At 47.8% G+C, this 18080-nt stretch overlaps 5 protein-coding genes across 5 annotated transcripts; 2 read left to right on the forward strand and 3 right to left on the reverse strand.

The window, feature by feature from the left end:
* The first annotated feature begins 88 nt into the window (after positions 1–88).
* Positions 89–4883, forward strand: AGABI2DRAFT_203086 (hypothetical protein). Its single transcript, XM_006460161.1, has 20 exons — positions 89–365; positions 428–500; positions 552–613; positions 667–847; positions 897–1115; positions 1165–1444; positions 1502–1615; positions 1664–1818; positions 1872–1962; positions 2016–2169; positions 2216–2396; positions 2449–2598; positions 2653–2698; positions 2760–2899; positions 2948–3157; positions 3210–3398; positions 3453–3611; positions 3667–3851; positions 3902–3998; positions 4048–4883. The coding sequence occupies exons 1-20, from the start codon at positions 94–96 to the stop codon at positions 4210–4212; spliced, it is 3123 nt and encodes a 1040-aa protein (XP_006460224.1). The 5' UTR covers positions 89–93; the 3' UTR covers positions 4213–4883.
* Positions 4884–5824: 941 nt separating this feature from the next.
* Positions 5825–8153, forward strand: AGABI2DRAFT_191987 (hypothetical protein). Its single transcript, XM_006460162.1, has 10 exons — positions 5825–6068; positions 6119–6361; positions 6421–6539; positions 6587–6679; positions 6745–6873; positions 6928–7043; positions 7098–7505; positions 7559–7635; positions 7699–7859; positions 7915–8153. The coding sequence occupies exons 1-10, from the start codon at positions 5907–5909 to the stop codon at positions 7997–7999; spliced, it is 1593 nt and encodes a 530-aa protein (XP_006460225.1). The 5' UTR covers positions 5825–5906; the 3' UTR covers positions 8000–8153.
* A 2869-nt stretch (positions 8154–11022) lies between these two features.
* On the reverse strand, positions 11023–11721 carry AGABI2DRAFT_220066 (hypothetical protein; the record flags this gene model as incomplete). The annotated part of the gene is made up of 1 exon (XM_006460163.1): positions 11023–11721. A coding segment is annotated over one exon (638 nt), but the record flags the coding sequence as incomplete, so codon positions are not given.
* Positions 11722–11797: 76 nt separating this feature from the next.
* AGABI2DRAFT_191988 (hypothetical protein) lies at positions 11798–13574 on the reverse strand. The gene is made up of 3 exons (XM_006460164.1): positions 12929–13574; positions 12350–12874; positions 11798–12295 (listed from the first exon to the last, which is right to left on the reverse strand). The coding sequence occupies exons 1-3, from the start codon at positions 13464–13466 to the stop codon at positions 11892–11894; spliced, it is 1467 nt and encodes a 488-aa protein (XP_006460227.1). The 5' UTR covers positions 13467–13574; the 3' UTR covers positions 11798–11891.
* A 37-nt stretch (positions 13575–13611) lies between these two features.
* On the reverse strand, positions 13612–18016 carry AGABI2DRAFT_191989 (hypothetical protein). The gene is made up of 15 exons (XM_006460165.1): positions 17930–18016; positions 17821–17876; positions 17715–17768; positions 17631–17659; positions 17446–17581; positions 17122–17388; positions 16826–17067; positions 16367–16772; positions 15936–16317; positions 15456–15883; positions 15276–15394; positions 15009–15217; positions 14823–14960; positions 13840–14106; positions 13612–13786 (listed from the first exon to the last, which is right to left on the reverse strand). Exons 1-10 carry the CDS (start codon positions 17985–17987, stop codon positions 15627–15629), a joined length of 1887 nt encoding a protein of 628 aa, XP_006460228.1. The 5' UTR covers positions 17988–18016; the 3' UTR covers positions 13612–13786; positions 13840–14106; positions 14823–14960; positions 15009–15217; positions 15276–15394; positions 15456–15626.
* Positions 18017–18080: the final 64 nt, after the last annotated feature.

Raw genomic sequence — 18080 nt, forward strand, 5'->3', positions numbered from 1 at the left:
CAATTTCCGTCCCGGATTACGTGCGTTCATGATCTGACCAGACTCTACTCCTCTGCCCATCGTCGCTCCTGACTTAAGTTACTGTCTACAATCATGGATATCAGCGCACCTAGAAATTTGGCACTGGGTGTTATTGTGGAGACCGTCGATCCACAAGAACTCTATCAGGTGCTGGTGGATGCTTGTGGTCAGGATATCGCTCGACTCCAGGCATCTAGTAAAAGATTGAAGCAAATGCTTGATATGTTCGGCACTTTCAACGCACTCCAAGAAATTTCCGTCCAAAGGACAGTGCCTCTTCCAATTCGACAACAGGCAATCATCCAATTCAAGAATAGCGCATTAAGCCATTGGAGGTCCAGGAAGTGCGTGCAGTTTATGGCCTCATAGAAAGTAAGAAAACCTCGTCATTGAAACGTTCTATCAGAGTTCTTTCGAATGAACACCGTATCTGTATTCGCGGGAGAACATTGACCCTCCTCGATGAAATGGATGATACTGTGAGAGCATGGCAATACCAGATATCATGATGAATCAATCTCCATCAACAGATATCCGAATGCAACGAGGTCATTATATCCAAGATTGCTCGTCAAGATTTCCCTAGCAATTGGTCAGCACTATCTCTATTCTGTTTCCGGGGCACCAATGGACTACGCTTTGTAGGCCGGATCTCTTCGACAATCTTATAAATACGATAGACAGCAGATTGTTCAGTCGCTACTCTACAGGACAGGATGATCCCCAGGATGCCCTTCTGCTTCGGCGGAGTCTTGGAATCCTCAATGCAGTCATAAAAGAGTTTGCCGGCATAAAAATGCTGAACGGTATGAAGGTCATGGCAAGCGTGAGCATCCAATTTCCTTGTAGTTCCCCATTTGACACCGCCTCTATAGATTGTTCAGGCCATGCAGGACAGAATGTACGACTATTGGACATCTTTAGCAAATACATTATCTCAGAGGCTCAATCGCGAAACCATCCTCGATGAAACACTCCTTCAAGACATCAACATTCTTCATCTGTTGTATAAAATCTTAATCAAGGTCGCCATCTGGTCCTGGCAACGTATTGATAAGTACCCCAAAGAGGAGGCAGCTACTTCCAAAGCTTGGGTTCGTCTTTTTAGCTTGGGATAGTTCTCATATTCTAATGCAATCGCAGCAATCCCAACTTTTCAATTCTTCGCATGACTATATCAGATCCTTCTTCAATTACAGACGAGATATCATCCTAGCTCTACGCCAAGGTGGAAAGCTTGATGTCGCCAGAAGACCCTTGAAAATCTTAACGAACCATCTTCGGACATATGGAAAATATTTCCGTCGTCTGCAACAGTTGGATGCACCACGATTTGTGGAACTACCGCGGTGTGGGGACTTGGTGCTCTATTATTGGCAATTAGTTGTCGACGCCACTGGGTGTTCTGCTGAGCTCGTCGCTGGTTAAGCTGAACCGCGCGTTTTTGCAATACTTATACTGACTGGCTGCTTGATGTTAGATTCCTACGAAGCTGTATATCCAAGTCGGCTTTTAGTACAGGGAATGGTGCTGTTTAAAGACAGCCTGACTCAGTGGACTCCCAAACGCCGGGATGGAACTGAGAATCCAAACAGTAAGCTGTCCATCTCGCACACTCTCAAATTCATTCTTATTTTCGCAGCCCTTTCCCGTGAATTCGTTGAGAATGCTGTACAGCTCCTGATCATGCGCTTCATGCCCCTGCATCCTTCAGACTTGCAACAATGGCTAGCGGATCCTGAGGAGTGGCTGCACATTGAGGACAAAGAAAACGATCAGTGGGAATTCGAAGTCAGAGTGAGTACAATTGATCAATTTTACACTCATTTGCGTTAAGGCCTTCATTCTAGCCTTGCAGTGAACGCGTTCTGTTACAGTTGACCAATCATTACGGTGATTATGTCATTCCCCTCCTTTCTGGACTTTTCAAGCAATCTGCAGGTTAGTTGTCTACTGCCTAATTCATTCTCAGACTTCAATGTTTCCATTCCTAGTAACCCCTGCGGTCGACCTTGACAGCGTCATCCAAAAAGAAGCTCTTTACTGCGCTCTGGGTCGCTGCGCTTATCGCCTCAAAGATGAGATTCCTTTCAACCAATGGCTACAGCATACGCTATCTCACGAAGCCAAAGAACCTAACAACCCCAAGTGTGTTTCTGCCTTCCTAAGCGAAATAGATCCTTAAGCTTCCTAGTTATCCAATTATCAAACGGCGCATTGCCTGGTTGATTGGACAATGGGTGTCCGAGGAATGTACTCCACCCACCAACCCTCTGATTTGGGATGTTCTCGCACATCTTTTGACAGATCGTGGGCTTTCGACGGACACTGTCGTTAGACTTACCGCAGCGTCGGCTTTGAAGGATTGCATGGATGTAGGTTCAAAAATATCACGCATTTTACAATATTTGAACATGTCTCAAACAGACTGTGGGATTTGCCGTTGAATACTTTCTACCTCATCTCCCAGCAACAATCAGTCAACTTGTGCATCTTATTGGAGAAGCCGAGAGTTTCGAAAGCAAACGGAAGATTGACAATGCACTTAACATTGTCATCGAACAAACAGGCCAGCAAGTAGGTGCCCTCCGAAATGACCGTCCATCTTTCTTATATTGAATCCGGTCGAAGATTTCACCTTTCGTACCTATTATTGTCGCACCACTACCTCAATTATGTACGTTTAGTCAACTGATATGAGGTCAGCTCGTTCAACGTTTGCTAATGTATGCATCAAGGGGAAACTGCTGGTGACGACTGGCTCTTCAAGAGTTCTTTACTTGTGACCGTCACGAAGTTGATTGAAGCAATCAAGGACCAGTCAACGAATCTCGGGTCTGTTATCGTACCTCTCATCAGAGCAAGTCTAGCGCCGGTCGTATGTTAATCTCGTTTTTTTTTTCACATACTTCATCTACCCTGGTAGTCCATTGTTCACCTTGAAGATGACGGATTGTCCCTCTGGCTCGCCGCCCTCCGTAACGCCACAACAATCGCTAGTATAAGCGGCGCTCCTGCTCTTTCCGAGCTCATTCCTGATGCCCTTCAGTTCCTTGAGACAAACCTAGACCTTCTTGGTACTATTACAAGTATCATAGAGGCATATATCCTCTTGGATGCCCCAGGCTTGACCCAAGTAACGTCCTTCCGGCACTTTTGCAATTAGTCATTCAAGTATTACATTTTAGGCCTATGGCGAACAGTTTTTCCATGCGTTCACTGCTGCCATACGAATGGATGGGCTATTATTGAACATGAAGGATTTAGTTGGTTTGATGAGCTTCTTTGTTCAGCTCACCCCTTCTTCAGCATGGGCATCCCACTTCCACGCATCCGGGCTCTTCGCCTGGATGCTCAACAAAGTTGTCGAAAATGAAGTAATTACCTACTTTTCTCTTCGCCTATGACTTTTGACAAATTTCGGTCTTCAGACAAGCACCCTGGTTTTAACGGAATACATATATCTCTTTTCCCGTATTGCACTAGCTGAACCTCAAGTTTTCTTCCAATTGGTTTCTGCGTCAGCCATTCAGCTTAATCAGAAAGAAAGCTTCCTGGTGGATCAACTCTTGGATCAATGGTGGGGAAAGGTGAGGTCATTTATGCTACGAATCTTCTCATGACCTTCATCCAGCATTCCTCCAGTTTGACAATATGAGCGAGCCCCGCCACCGTAAATTGACTGCCTTGGGAATTGCCTCCCTTTTATCGACTGGTAGAAAAGAAGTGCTAGAGCGACTACCAACAGAGATCTTCAACCTATGGCTGGATGTCTTTGGCGAGATTAAGGAGGCACAGAATGTCAGCAGCGACGACGATAACGATAACGAGTAAGCTCACAGTATAGTAGTCTCTCACTCTATTTACTCAAATGATCCAGTCTCCCAAGCCTCAAGCGTTACTGGGATGTTGACGAGGCCCCCTCATGGTTTTATCAAGGTTCAGAGGGCACAGCAGAATATGATAGACGCAAAGCGGTAAAGACGACAATCTAATTCAAGGAATTCTCTAATCGTGTAGCAATAGGTATACGATCGAGACCCTGTTCGGACTGTTCAGCTGAGCTCATTTGTTGCGGAAAAATTACAGCAAGCGGAAAGGAACTCGAATCCACAGCTTTTCCATGACATTATCGCCAAAGCGGATCCGCAAGTTCTAAAACAGATTCAGACCGAGATATTCCGGCGATGAAGTTGTGCGCCCTTCACGGTTCCAATACATTCCTTCTAGATATCAGGACTCAAAAGGAATATGATACACGCTTTGATGATCTGGTAGACCGGATTCGCTGTAGCTACCCATAGACCCAGATATATCCGTGGCACCGAGGCTAATGTCACTACTAAATCCATATTCACTTCCACTGTCTATCCCCGTAATCTCAATTTCATACCGGTTGGCACTCGTAATCTCTCCACCACATCTAAGACACTCCCATCCATGTTGCTTGTCCAGATCGTCGGCGGCGCGCATGAGGTGCTCCGCAATACAACTGTAACAATATATATCTCCGCAAGAAGCAACATAAGGAACATTGATTGGATGTGCAATAGGTTCGTTTTCCGCTGTTTCGGAAGGTGTACTTTGAGGTGCCAAGTTGGAAAACATGCTCGTCGGTTCGTGTGTGATAAGGTTTAAAGAGGATTTTTCAGCACAGATTGCACATTCGTTGGGGGGAAGGGCCCAATATTTTCCGCGCTTCTTGATTGTTGACCCCGAGGATTGAAGCGAGTTTGCTAGTCCGAGTCGACGGGCGGCCGACGCTGGGATGAGGGAAAGAATACGTGAAGGGCTGGCGCAGGAGAGGAGACGACGAATCCCTTGACGGACAGAGCGGGTATGGAGAAGGGGTAGAAGAAACAACAAAAATTCCTAGGCATTAAAAGTAAAATATAAGTGGTCATGTATTGAACAGGCGACCCACTGTAAACGCATGCCAGACCATCTGACGGTTCATGAACTCATAACTGACGTCTCGTTCCACACGCCCCCGCGAAGGGACTAACCGCATGTGCAACAGACGGTCTGCTAGAGTTCGATAGCTCGAGTGAGGTGTCAGCACCAAGTTGCCTTGACGAAAATATTATGTTTGTAACTCACCGTCCATTCCATAGGAACACGACGAAGTTGACAAGGCCGAGGAAGGTATGCAATGACTCTGTCGAGGTAAGAATACTCCAAGCTCTTCGTCGTCGATCCGAAGAGGGTGCATCAGGCCAAGCCCTCGAGAGGGCGTGCACCCTGAGACGCGAATGGAGGTAAGGGACAAAAACTGTAAGTGAAGCGTGGAGGAGCAGAATTTCCTGTGGTAAGCCAGACGCTGGGAGGGTCAATCCGTGAAAACAGATGCAAGTAACCTTACATACGAGTCAACCTATGGACATTCGAGGGAGGGACGACATATCGAAGGCCCTGCAATCTGGCACCATAGCTTCCGCCATTATCCCATACGGAGAGCTTGTAAAGCAGTAATTGCAGAGCGAGAGCCAACTCGGGCTCAATGAGAGACCTCCTGACATTCTTTACAATAGATTATTCCAACGCACAAGCAGGTGTACCTAGAACACGTACATCGACGAGTGAGAGTGCTTTGGTAATTGGTTCCTGAAGGATTTGGGCGAGCTCTTGGTCTAGAAGTTCCGCGTCTATCTGACCGACACGTAAGATTCTTTGTTCTACAGGCTTTGATAGGTCTATTGAGGACCTGATTGCTGTTAGTCTGGGTTTTGCTGAATTCCAAGCATTTTCAAGCAGGTCCATGTCCCGGGACTGATGCAGGCAGTGTGCACAGTCTGGCAGCTCGACCACGTGAATGATATATCGAGTCACTGTGATAAGCTACCGGAAATAGATAGTACCAACAGTTAATACTTGTCCTCTCTCAAATGGCTGAGCCCCTTCAGCAACTCGTTCTAACCACCTTGGATGCTCAGGGAAGTATACCGGATACCCGTACTCTTGTTCTTCCTGGCCAGACGCTCCCCGCGGCATCCAATGACGATCAAATCGCTATTCTCGGAGCTCTCAACTCACTGCTGAGCCGTGAAGTCCGTCTACGAAATTTCAGAACATACATCATATACTTAGGTCAATGTAGATGATTACCTATGAAACCCGCGAAGTTATCTCCCATGTCCTGACTCCAGAGGGTGCCCAGATCGCAAACGAAGGATCTCATGAAGCGCGTGTTTGGTCTGTACTCCCAGAGAAAGGGAAAGGCACACCTGTATCCCCAGTGCAGCTTAAAAAATCCGTAGGAGACGAAACAGCTAAGGTTGGCCAAGGCCGTGCTTTTAAAAATGGTTGGATAGGTAAAGACGGCGATGGCCTGGTTAAACTGGTATGCTCTCATTTCTCAGCAGGATTTTTTTGCTTTCAACGTGATAATCTTGTTTGAAGGTCGCAGAAATATCGGATGCCACAAAAAACGACATGCAGGAAATAGCATCCACTGGAACACTGAAGACAGGCGAAAAGATACTTGCCGATCTTCGCAAGCGCAAGCTGATTGTTCAACGGTGAGTCCATCATCTTCACGCCCAACAAATGCTAATGACTCGGGTAGGAAGATTCAATGGTTCGCTGTCAACAAGGGCTCCAACTTTAGCACCTCCACAGTTAAACCAGAAACAGACCTCACTGTCGATATGCTCACATCGTACGTTTTCCTCCCTATCTGAGATGGTCCTAGTCCTATTGAATGATTTCTCCTTTGCACGACAGAGGGACGTGGAAAACATCGACTTTCAAAAAATACAATTTTGAAGCCGAGGGTATCCCCACAAATGGCGGTGCACTTCATCCACTGCTCAAGGTACGGGAGGAAATCCGCGACATCTTTTTGGAAATGGGGTTAGTGAACTAAGAAAGAAGGAGTAGATTTAATGATCTCTGACATCGGATTAGCTTTGCCGAAATGCCCACTTCGTCTTTCGTCGAGTCCGGTTTCTGGTGTTTCGATGCCCTTTTTGTCCCCCAACAGCACCCTGCTCGTGAAATGCAAGACACTTTCTATCTTTCTGGTATATTGCCTATTCTTGATTTTCCCGCCCACGAAGCTAATATGAGGACTTCAGATCCGCAGAGAGCACTTCCTCCGCAACCAGAGTATTATAAAAAAGTTTCTACTGTGCACGAGCATGGCGGCTTCGGGTCAACTGGCTATCGTGCACCCTGGTCGCACGAGGAATCCAGCAAGCTACTCCTGCGCACTCATACCACAGCATCTTCTGCACATATGCTCTACAAGCTGGCTGCAAAGTGTCGCGGAGAGGTAATTGAAGGAGACGAGCAGGAATTTACACATGGCGCGAAAGACACAACAAATCTCGATGGCAAGGGGGATGACGGCTTTCGTCCCGCCAAATTGTTCAGCATAGATCGCGTCTTCCGGAACGAAGCTATGGATGCCACCCATCTAGCCGAGTTCCATCAAGTTGAGGGCGTGGTCGCGGACCGTGGCCTTACCTTGGCTGATCTCATTGGCAAGCGATCTTGCTCTTTCATCGACTAGACAATTCAACTTACGGGGACATAGGCTTTATGCGCGTCTTTTTCAAAAAAATGGGCATAGAAAATGTAAGGTTTAAACCAGCATACAACCCGTACACTGAGGTATGTACGATATAATCACCAAGAAACTGGTTTTCGACCACTTAATCTTGATTTGTTTTCTAGCCTTCCTTAGAGATATTCGCCTTTCACCCTATGCTTAACAAATGGGTTGAAGTAGGAAATAGTGGTATGTTCAGGCCGGAAATGCTTGAACCAATGGGCTTCCCAAAGGATGTCCATGTGCATGGCTGGGGCTTGAGTCTAGAACGTCCAACAATGATTCGGTCAGTCCAGGCTAAACATTTTCTGCACGAAGCTTGTATTGATGTCGACTCTTAGATATGGTATCAATAACATTCGAACACTTGTGGGGCATAAAGTTTCAATAGATCATATAGAGAACTCTGCCGCAGTGATGTTTTAAGCAGCGTATTTCAGGCCGCTTGGCGGCCAGTCAAAGAATATATCTAGAAGGAAAATACTGCAGCGTTTTTGCGGTTACCAAAAGTGTATACGAGAGCCTGGCTCATGAATAGTCCAACAGTGATACCAATAGTAACGGCAATCATTGCGCCTCCAATGTCGATTCCATTGCCGTTGGCAGTTATTCCACCAGCAGAAGATAAACCAGACTAGGTATTACAAGCTGAGCTTCAGCCTATGAGCGGCTACGGGACGGGAGGTACTTACCGGTACAAGAAAAAGGACACCAGTAACCATTGACGTGAAAGCGGTGCCACCCATTTTTCGCGAATACACATTGCCCAAGAGTCCGACGGTAAAAGCACCTATAGCAGACACGACGTCCGATCGATTGAAAATGTAATGATTGGCAATTTTGTTTGAGGCATACGAGCAACACGAGATTACGACCATGACCGGTAATTGTTTGCTGCGGAAAGGCTGAAGGTTCGCAAGTGAGGATAAAAGCGAGAAAAGGGGAACAATAATGAAAGAAGTCCAGGTCGGAAAAGGCCGAAGGAACCACGGAAAACTATGGGGACGGTAACAGCCATTGATGATATCGTATTGTGTTGGGGAAACGTTGTGATTAAATATCCAGGTACCGTCCAGAGGCACGGCAACCGTGGAGCTGTTGTCGGCCATCCATGTTCCAGCTAGGGTTACTGAGCTACTGATGCTGGACGCAACTTCTTCAAGCTGAGCCCGAAAAGGTGGGTCCAGCAACAAGTAAAAGTCGGAGCCAATTTGAAGACCAAAACCCTAAACGCATTAACTTCAGGTCTAGGACTGGACCAGCGTGAAAGAGACGCATACCAAAAATAACGTGTAGATGAGGGCATAAACCATTTTGACACTACCACAAACTATGTTCTTAGACGCGAGCTCGAGAGAGCTTATCACTATTGATATTGTCAGCAAATTCGTCATCTACCTGAGGAAGTCTCACAAATGAGATAGCCAGGGAGAATTCCAATGATGCCTGCAGAAGATATTGCCGTATAACAGAAAATCTGACTCCTGATGGCACTAAGCCCCCTCGCGACAAAAGAGACTAGGATAGCGACGGTAATTCTGAAGGCAATCAGTAAGAAATGAGTTTTGCTGAACATTGCGAAAAAGCGACTCACTCAAAAACATTGGTATAAAGCGCGCTCTTTGTGGCAACGCAAAGTTGGAGGACCGAGAGAACGCAGGCCGAGGCACCTGCAATCCACATGTCCACAAAAGATCCACCGAAGGCCAGAGGACATATCAGGGCCGAGAGGCAGAGTGCCAAGAAGCATCGAAAAGGCACGGAATAGACGGGAGGCGCCTCCATAAGAGCATCGAGACCGGCCACGGCCTTCTTTGCGCTAATTTCGTCGTGTACTACTTCGCGATAAATCTGATGGACCTTATGTAGAGCACCCAGGGATAACCTGCCTCCGGATTTGATGAAATGCGTTTCAGATGTGCCTAGTTCTTGATCACCGAAAGAGCAAATTATGACCCCAGGAAAATGAATAAACTCTGCTTCCACCTCCAATATACGCGCGGCCGCACAAAGTTGAGACTCAATCCGATGCGAAGGCGCGCCGAATGTCATGAGGGCTTTTGCAAGTTTATTGAGGAAGTCTTGCCGGTTTATCATAGCTGATGACATATGGTTGGCCAGAACGAACAGATTTATACATTAAGACTTACATGTAACGTTGTACTCGATCTTGATACGCGTCAGGTGTTTCCGGCGAGTCTTGTAATCCATTTGGCGGAGAGTATTTTTCTCCAGATCATCGACGTCTTCGGCGGGGCAAGATTCATTCGACTTGCTTCTCGAATCCTCCGTGGGCTCAACCATATCTGAGCCAAGAGAATTCACCGAGTACATTGACGGCTCTCTGCCCAGATGTTTCGGCCTAGCATTGCGTCTGTCGGAGGGACTGGGTGGGTCTTCGGATGTAACTGCAGAAGTTGGTTCTGTATCAGGAGAACGATTGATGTTGTCATACCAGTCCTTGACGCCAGACAGGTAACCTTTCCTCCGCATGATTCTATCGGTCCGGTTTTGCACTAACTGAGAGGGGCCCTCTTCCACTTCATCGGCCGTAGCACCTTGGGGAGGAGGCACTCGTGTACGTTCCATTCCAGCAACATTTCCAGGGGGTGGTATCTCAGAGGGGTGTTGATACGATGAGAAGGAATATTTGTCTGATCGGCTTGATTCTGGACGTTGAGGATCCATGCGTAGCAATAGACCTACAGTAGGGATAGTTAGACGTGCAAAAGGGGGGGATTGTAAATGCGACTGCCAATGCAGAAGTCTCAGTGCCAACGTCAGCCTCCCTAGCAATATGGTCCGGCCCGAACTCTAAGTACCGTAAAAGAGTGTATGATCAGCGGGAAATGCTATTCATCCAGACTGGCTCCAGAATCGCAAGCATGTAACACACAAGGACATTTCACGACAGATGTTGGCAATAGTGCTTCAACTAAACAAGGGGGTAACAATTCCATCAATCCTGCCATTGTTTCCATCTGCATTTTGGCATAGTGGCGTGTATCCAGACCATTGAGTTCGCGATATTCACGGAGGAGACTTCAGCCAGACCGAACTAGTAGAGGCCCAGAAGCCAAGTCAAGTGTCAACAGCCATCCACGAGTCCGAAAGTCGAGAACAACATGGGCAACATGTGTGATTTCAGGCAAACCACGCGTTTAACACCTTTTTTTTTCTCTCCGAGTCTTGGAACTATGGATGGCCTGGGATACGGGTCAGTATGTTTTTGCATCAACGCACCGCGCCGTGCAGGAGCCGACGTTAAAGCGGATCAAAGTTGGATCGATTTCATTGGAAGATCTCGAGTCCATAGAATTACATAAGCGGCCAGCTGGGCGTGGCGTACAGTACGTTCCAGACACTGGATATGTTAAGTTGGGTATTAAGACTTGTAAGATACCTGTGGAACCAAAAATCTTAATGAAGGAGTATGCGAGAGGTCGTTTGTCGAATCCTTCAAATTCACCAATCGGTCGCGTATTCAATACCTAACACATCCATATTTCTTTACTTGAAATCCACAAACTTCAATCCCAGTTGGTTCGCATCCGGTGCGCCCCTAATCTCCTCGAACCCAACTTTCTCATAAAACTTCCTGGCCGCATTATTCCTCGGGTCAATCCCCACCCACAATCCATCCAACCCCATCTCTCTCAAATGTTCTACCGCCTTTCCTATCATCTTTCTTCCCCAACCTCTTCCCTGATATTCATCCAAAATGTTGATATGTAAATGTGCAGGTGAAAACGCAACATTAGCATCAAATGATCTATAAGCTTTTGGATTTCGATATCGTTCGAGATAAGATTTGTCGCTAGGTTTGATATCCGAATTGTTTAATGGCGATTCGTAGCGGTAGCGAATAGCGTGAATCGGAAACCAATTATTGATAACATCCTCTTCATACGCTTGTGTATCATGAGTTCCAACGACATAACCAACAACTTCCTTCGTATCCTCTTCCTCTAATACATATGCCCATGTTGCTTTGCGTGTCAGGTATGGGACGGCAAAGGTCAGCCCCGGCAATTCTGGGAAGTCATGCAATGCAAGGCCTGACTTGCCCGCATCGGAAGTGAGGATGCATATACGGAACAATGCTTCTGTATCAGCTTCTGTAGCTTTGCGAATCGCGAGGGACATTGTGGCGAAAGTAATACCGATACAGCATATTACACAAAAGTATATCGGATAAACTCCGGTGTCTCATTGGTACGTTTCCACGAGCGAAGCAGTGAATATATGAAAGCTCAGCCCAGAAGTGAAGATAAGATAGATGCAGTAAAGAATCCAGGTATATGGCATTAACAAGCTTTTATAAAAAGTTCGCCTCTCTCAGTCGTGTCTCTAACAGCCTGTCTTGCGCTACCGCCTCGATTATTGCTTGGTTGCGCCCTGACTCGTTAGGATCTAGTGTCAGCACCATCGAATGCTCAGTTAGACCTTGAGCTTCACCCTCCTCCGCCCTGGAGACAGCACGAGTTTCCTCTTCATCTTCCTCATTATGCTGTCGACCAAAACCAAACCCTCGCCAAAACAAGTCCCCTGGTGACTCTCCTTGAGACTGCCTTCGGACGCCGAACATGCGCTCAACCCAAAAGGGACGTGATACACTGGGTTGTGCAGCGACAGGCGATTCTCGCTGGGATGCTAGAATACCACGTTCCCACCTCTTGACTCTCCAGAAGCCCAGAAGCGAGGTCAACAGAATGAACCACCCTATATGATATATTTATACGAATGCCTTGATAGCAAGAATATATCACTACTTACCAACAGTCATGAGGAAAAAGGAAAGCCACTCTGTGGTGACGTCGGTAAAATCAGCAGCTTTATCGTCTGGCATCAGTCCCGCCCCATACGATGAAGTTGCATTGGTTGCTTCATTGTAGAAGGCATTTGCCTCAGTCGCTGATGAAAAAGTTGGCGGTGTATCATGCCAAGTTTTCCAATCGCCTCCTTCTCCATCAACATTTCCCCTCAAAGCGAAACCATATTGAATGAGTGTGATTCCAAGACCTGCACGGGAGCCAAGCCGTGCAGAATGCGTTGTATGAAGTAGATAAGTCAGCAAGAAGCCGACAAATTGGAAGGATACCGAAACGAGCATGTTCCACAAGAATGAAAAGACGGAGCCTGTTGGCAAAGAGTCGATGATCATTTCGCCCGCTGAATCGGGAGAAAAGGGTGCATGGACCGTGGTCTCCCAGTATGGAGGAACGGCATCGGCCTGTGCAGCAGCATACGAGGGAGGAGCGTCTCCGACAGTTTCTTCTGGAACAAGATGGGCATCATCTCCTATAGTTATATCCGTTAGTAGAATTCGAAGATGGAAGGGTGTTGGTTGCTCACCCTCCCCTATGCGTGTAGGTGCGGTAGGTTTCGCCGTGACGTTGGCAAACACACCATCATTTGACGACCCGCCGCCGACTGGACCCGACGGTATCTGCTGTCCCATTCCCACCCTTGCTGCGACGCTTGATGGAAGTAGAGTAGCCGCAGTCCGTTTGAACCAATTTCCGCGCGGAGCCTGGACTGACTCAAAGGTTGGAACAAGGCCGTTTGAATTGCCAATATTGTTCGGGAAGGCTGTTGATGAAGGAGGTGGTGGGGAGCCAGGAGGTGGATAGTCATAGGTATCGTTCTCAAAGTCGTACGTTGGTGGAGTGGATGAAGTAGTTGAGGATTGAGATTGGGGTGGTCTCGTCAGCGAAAGGTCTCGGGCATGAATATTAGAAGATTGCGTATTCAACGGTTGTGTCTCTGAGGTGCTCCGTTCGTCGTCTTCATTGTCAGAGTAATCAAAGGCCTCTGCCATCTCCTGCTCTTGATCAAGCTGCGTCCGAGAGTCTGAGCGGGGATTGGGGAGAGGCGCATATCGATGCGACATAGTTTGGACCGGAGAATGTGGCAGTAGAAATACAGGTACAAGGAAGGTAATGAGTGAAGGGGACGTCGATGAAGATGCGCCGCGTGAGCAATTAGCGTGCCGGTAGTGGTGCAACGGCTAGAGCCGAGGTATTTATTTTCCAAAAGGGGTTGTTTGGGCTGATCTTACAATTTTGATTGGCTCGTCAAACAACGACACAGCCGCAACAGAGAGCACACACAGCAAATCTGCTTAACTAGGTTAGCTACTTAAATAAAACATGTCCTTTGCCACCATCCACAGCTCCAATCCCACAAATGGATCGTGCGATGAAGAAAGCACTTGTAAACGTTGTCAGAGTGTTGCCGAACAAGTATAATTGAGATTGCCTTACCGGCGGCCGATCATAGATAAGTGCGGTTGGCGCTCCTCACTAATTTGTTCACCCGTTGGCAGCTCTCCATCCGATCTTCCATCATTTTTTCGAAAAGCTGCAAGACATGTTCTTTGACCACGAGATCTTCGATTTCAGATTGCCGCTGTTTCCGAGGCAACTTTCTGAGTTTCGAGATACCCTCGAGCTTGAGGCTGAAGCTCTTCTTGCGCCGCATCCAGTGCGTGGGCGGTTGCTCCGCGCGACATGAACGGGCCGGTTTGATATCCCGTATGTCCGACTCCAAAGGTAGAGGGGAGGAAGAAGGAGAGGGTAGCGGGTTCTCTTGGGGAGAGTTGCATTCAAGGGGCGGAGGCCCGTCGAATGCCTCCTCCATGAGGGCACGAGTGCGATAGACCCACATACGCTCGCGCTGGTAAAAGGTGACAAGGGAATCTAGGATCTTGACGGTAGATCTGAGGGGGTTTTTGGCGTCAAGGGGAGGCAGCGGAGGATAATTCGGTGAGGTGGGCGGGGTGGGCATTGAATAGTAATTGGCCATGGGAGGGCGGGCAAGCGGGCGATTTGGAAACGGTGGTAAGCGGAGGGGTATATATGGCGGATGAATGGTCTCGACCCGACATGTTTTGAATCTGGAAAATATGAGAAAACGAAAGATTGACAGTCTTGCGAGCCTGGCTCCTTTTGGTCATCCAATCAGGCCTAGACGCACGGGCAGCCAATGGCAACACGGCACATCTCCCATTGGCCCACCACCGACCGAGCCCAGCCCCCTCCCCGGAGCCAATCCGGAGGGCTTATGTCAGCGCCTCTGATTTGCATTTGGCGGTGGATGCGCGTCTGCCGGCCACCCAATGAAGCCGTCTCTCGTCCTCGCCGGAGCACTCACCCTCCACCACCGCCTCTACCACCCTGCCCTGCCCACACATCCCTTTACCGAGCGCGGCACCATCCACCCCGACGACGACGCCCTCCTCCTCCTCCCCTCTCCCAACCTCCCCGCCGACTGGACCGCCTTTGCAGACGTCGTCGCCCAGTCACCCGACAATCTCTACTACCAGCTCGCTCTCCAGCGCGATGGCCAGGACCAATCCACTTGGGACTTTGCTTCTGTCAAAGCTGTATGTCATTCCTCACCCGGGTTCTCCTCCACTCACCAATCGCAACAGTGCCATCTGCCGCAGGTGACATCACAAAAAATTATACTTCATTTGCAAGACGCTAGACCCTTTGCCATTGACTATTACCTATCTCCTATACCACATGATGGCTCCTGTCCCAAATCAAGAGCCTCCTCCGAGCCTCCATCATCATTGGCCGAATATGTACAGAAGCTCAACACGACTATCATTTTCGAATTACCTCGCACCCTGCCGCTGTAGGAAATGAACACCAGTCATGTTTGACCGCTCTCAACCCTGCTTTTTTTTTTCCAGCCCAGAATTACACAAACCGCCACCATTGACGCCGACTGGGGACCCTGTCCAACCACCTCCCGAAAAGTCTTTTATCCAAAAGTATTGGATGTACATGGCCATCATTCTCGTTGCTTTTGGCAAGTACCTTATTACTGCAATTAGTTAATCTTCGTCTAATCACGTTCTCTACTTTAATAGCGTTTACAGGCGGTGAAGAGGAAGGCCCGCGAAGACAAGCACAGGCTTAAGCTTTCATTTGGAGCTAGTAATGGCCCAGATTATATTCGAACATTCCAGCCTTGAGTCTATTTTAGACCGCTGTTAAGTTCTTCCCAGCCGCTCTATTAGATACCATATACTGTGTAATTTTTATTCATCGTTGGTCCAGACCTTGTGCATTTGTTTTCTGAATGGCTCTAGCGTGAACTCTAAGGCCGAACATGGAAATCCAATTTCGAATTGTTCCAGCACAGTCGGATGCAAGATGCCCAGAACACCGATCGGGGTGTCATTCCCAACATTTGCAGTGTCTTGCATTGCCAACTTGAATGGCGAGAATTTCCCCTGTCTTCCAGATCCAGGCCTGTAAATAATAGTCGCCGCGCGACCAGGGAAGAACATGGGGTCTAGAATGACTTGTCAGCATCTATCCACACATGAAATCCTCAAGAAGCTTACCGCTTGACTCCTTGATGTAATAACCAGTCTCAGCTGTGTTATCATTGCTCGAAATGCGTGGTATATCAAGCATTTTCATTGCACGATCGAGGAGGCCATGAACGACTTCAAACCCAGCCGTCTTGTTGCACCAAACAGCTCCCGCGTGGCGTTCATTCCGCGCCTGACGCTCTCTTGTAACATCCTTAAACGCAACATCAGAGGTCTCGAAGATTCTAATAGGTAGAGCATGCGAGCGATTTTCGCGAATGCTTTTGAGAAGGCCTGCAAGAAGCGTTGTGCGAACTACTTGAAACTCGAGTGACTTTGGGTTGGCAATTTTGATCGCCGTATTGTTGTCATCCTCGCGGTTGAGCCACTCAAAATTCTCCTCGCGTGAACACTATTTATCTAATGAGTCAAGTGCAAGCTCACGAAACATACTGACGTACAAGGATAAGGGGTAGTACTTCAACCCACCCTGCCAAGGCCCACTCGCGACGAAGGATATCAGACAGTTTTCCAATCGCTAATGGTTGGGCCACGGTGCTTGTTGCTGGGAAAACGTCCGGAAGGTTATTGAATCCGTAAGCCACAGCGGCGTCCTCCATGAGATCGCACTCATGCAAGATGTCAGGTCGTGTAGCAGGAATATTGACAATAATCTCATCGGGATCTGTCGGTGAAACTGATGTACGGTGGCCCATCTTTTGAAGTAGAGCCGAGGCCTCCTCAGCGCTGAGGTCAAGTTTCGTGCAAGAATTGATATAAGAAGCGTGCGCAACGGTCTGACGCTCAGATATATCGGGAGTGATGCGAACCTTGCCGTCGGGAAGGATAATCTTTACAGGTTCGATACTGTAAACCGAATTTTATTTTAGCTTTCCGGGCGATGCAATAAATCCTCGTACGTGAAAGGTTCCTCGCAGTATTCGGAAAACATTGTTGCCACAACGTTCAAAACAATATCGAGTTTAGTTTGGTCGGTAGCGGTGACATCGATAAAGACATTCCGAGTGTTCAGAGTGATTTTACTGTGTTCAGAGTTGATGATAGGAGGCATCGAAAGGACGTGGTCTTCCTTATCGTAGATTATAGGATACACCGGCGAATCGCGTATAATAGGCAAATATCGAGCCAGATGCTTTTCAGACTGCGAGGCCAAGTTTAGTGAGTCAGGATGAAGCTTCCAGAAACGATATCATACCTCATACACAGTCATCAATTCTTCTGCGGTGTATGCTTTTTCCTTATTCAAGGGAACGAAACGAATGTCCTTTGGTGGACGCGCTTCATACCGGAAAGGAGGTACGAGCGTATCAAGATCGTGCGTTCCAATAGACACAAGCTGTCTCCTCCGGCCAATATTCTGGTGTAGCTTATCCTGGAGGTCTATGAAAGACGCGTATGAGCGCGGAGTGAATTTAATATTGCGCAAAACTGCCGCTGCGAACAGAGGTCGTATTCTAGCGGTCTGTATCAGGAAATGAGTCACTAGTCGAAATATCAAACAAGGACTACAGCAACGTACTTCGGGGTGGATCTTCATCGTGATAAGATTTGATTCTCCTCCGGAGGGGTATACAAGCTTGTACTGAGGGGCCGGTTGTTTTCCCAAGTAGATATTTAATACCCTCGTAATGCCCTCTATGCATAAGAGGTCGTATCTACGCGAGAATTGTCATCCACCTGAGAGGAGATAGCATGGTGTGTTACCTGTTTGCTGGTACCTCGATCTTAAGTTGCTGTTTCCATCATAAGACCCAAACACTCGCAAGGTAAGTGCGTAGTGCTACTTACAGGGCGTTCCGCGGGTAACCCTTTCTTGATTGCCTCCTCCACTTCTTCCGTGGTCTGTAATACAAAATAACTTTCAGGTTCAGGAACAGCGCGTGGATCAACGTACATCTTCATCAATCTCAAGACCATACTCGAAGCATAGTTTGTCAAACTCTTCGTCCGCTGCCAAGGCCCGGTCAGAAATACCACGAGCATAGGTCACTTTTGACGCGCACTATATTCCTGTCCAAGTCTTTCCCAGAGGTCGGCCTTGTCCACAGCTATGGTCGGCATTTTTCTTGAGTAGGAGTCAAGCAATCGCTGTGGTTAAGCCTTGATATGATCGAGTCAAATCAAAGCCCGAGACTCCTGGCACCCCGATAATAC

This window comes from Agaricus bisporus (genome assembly GCF_000300575.1).
Source record: "Agaricus bisporus var. bisporus H97 unplaced genomic scaffold AGABI2scaffold_4, whole genome shotgun sequence".
In the NCBI taxonomy this organism is placed as follows: Eukaryota; Fungi; Basidiomycota; class Agaricomycetes; order Agaricales; family Agaricaceae; genus Agaricus; species Agaricus bisporus.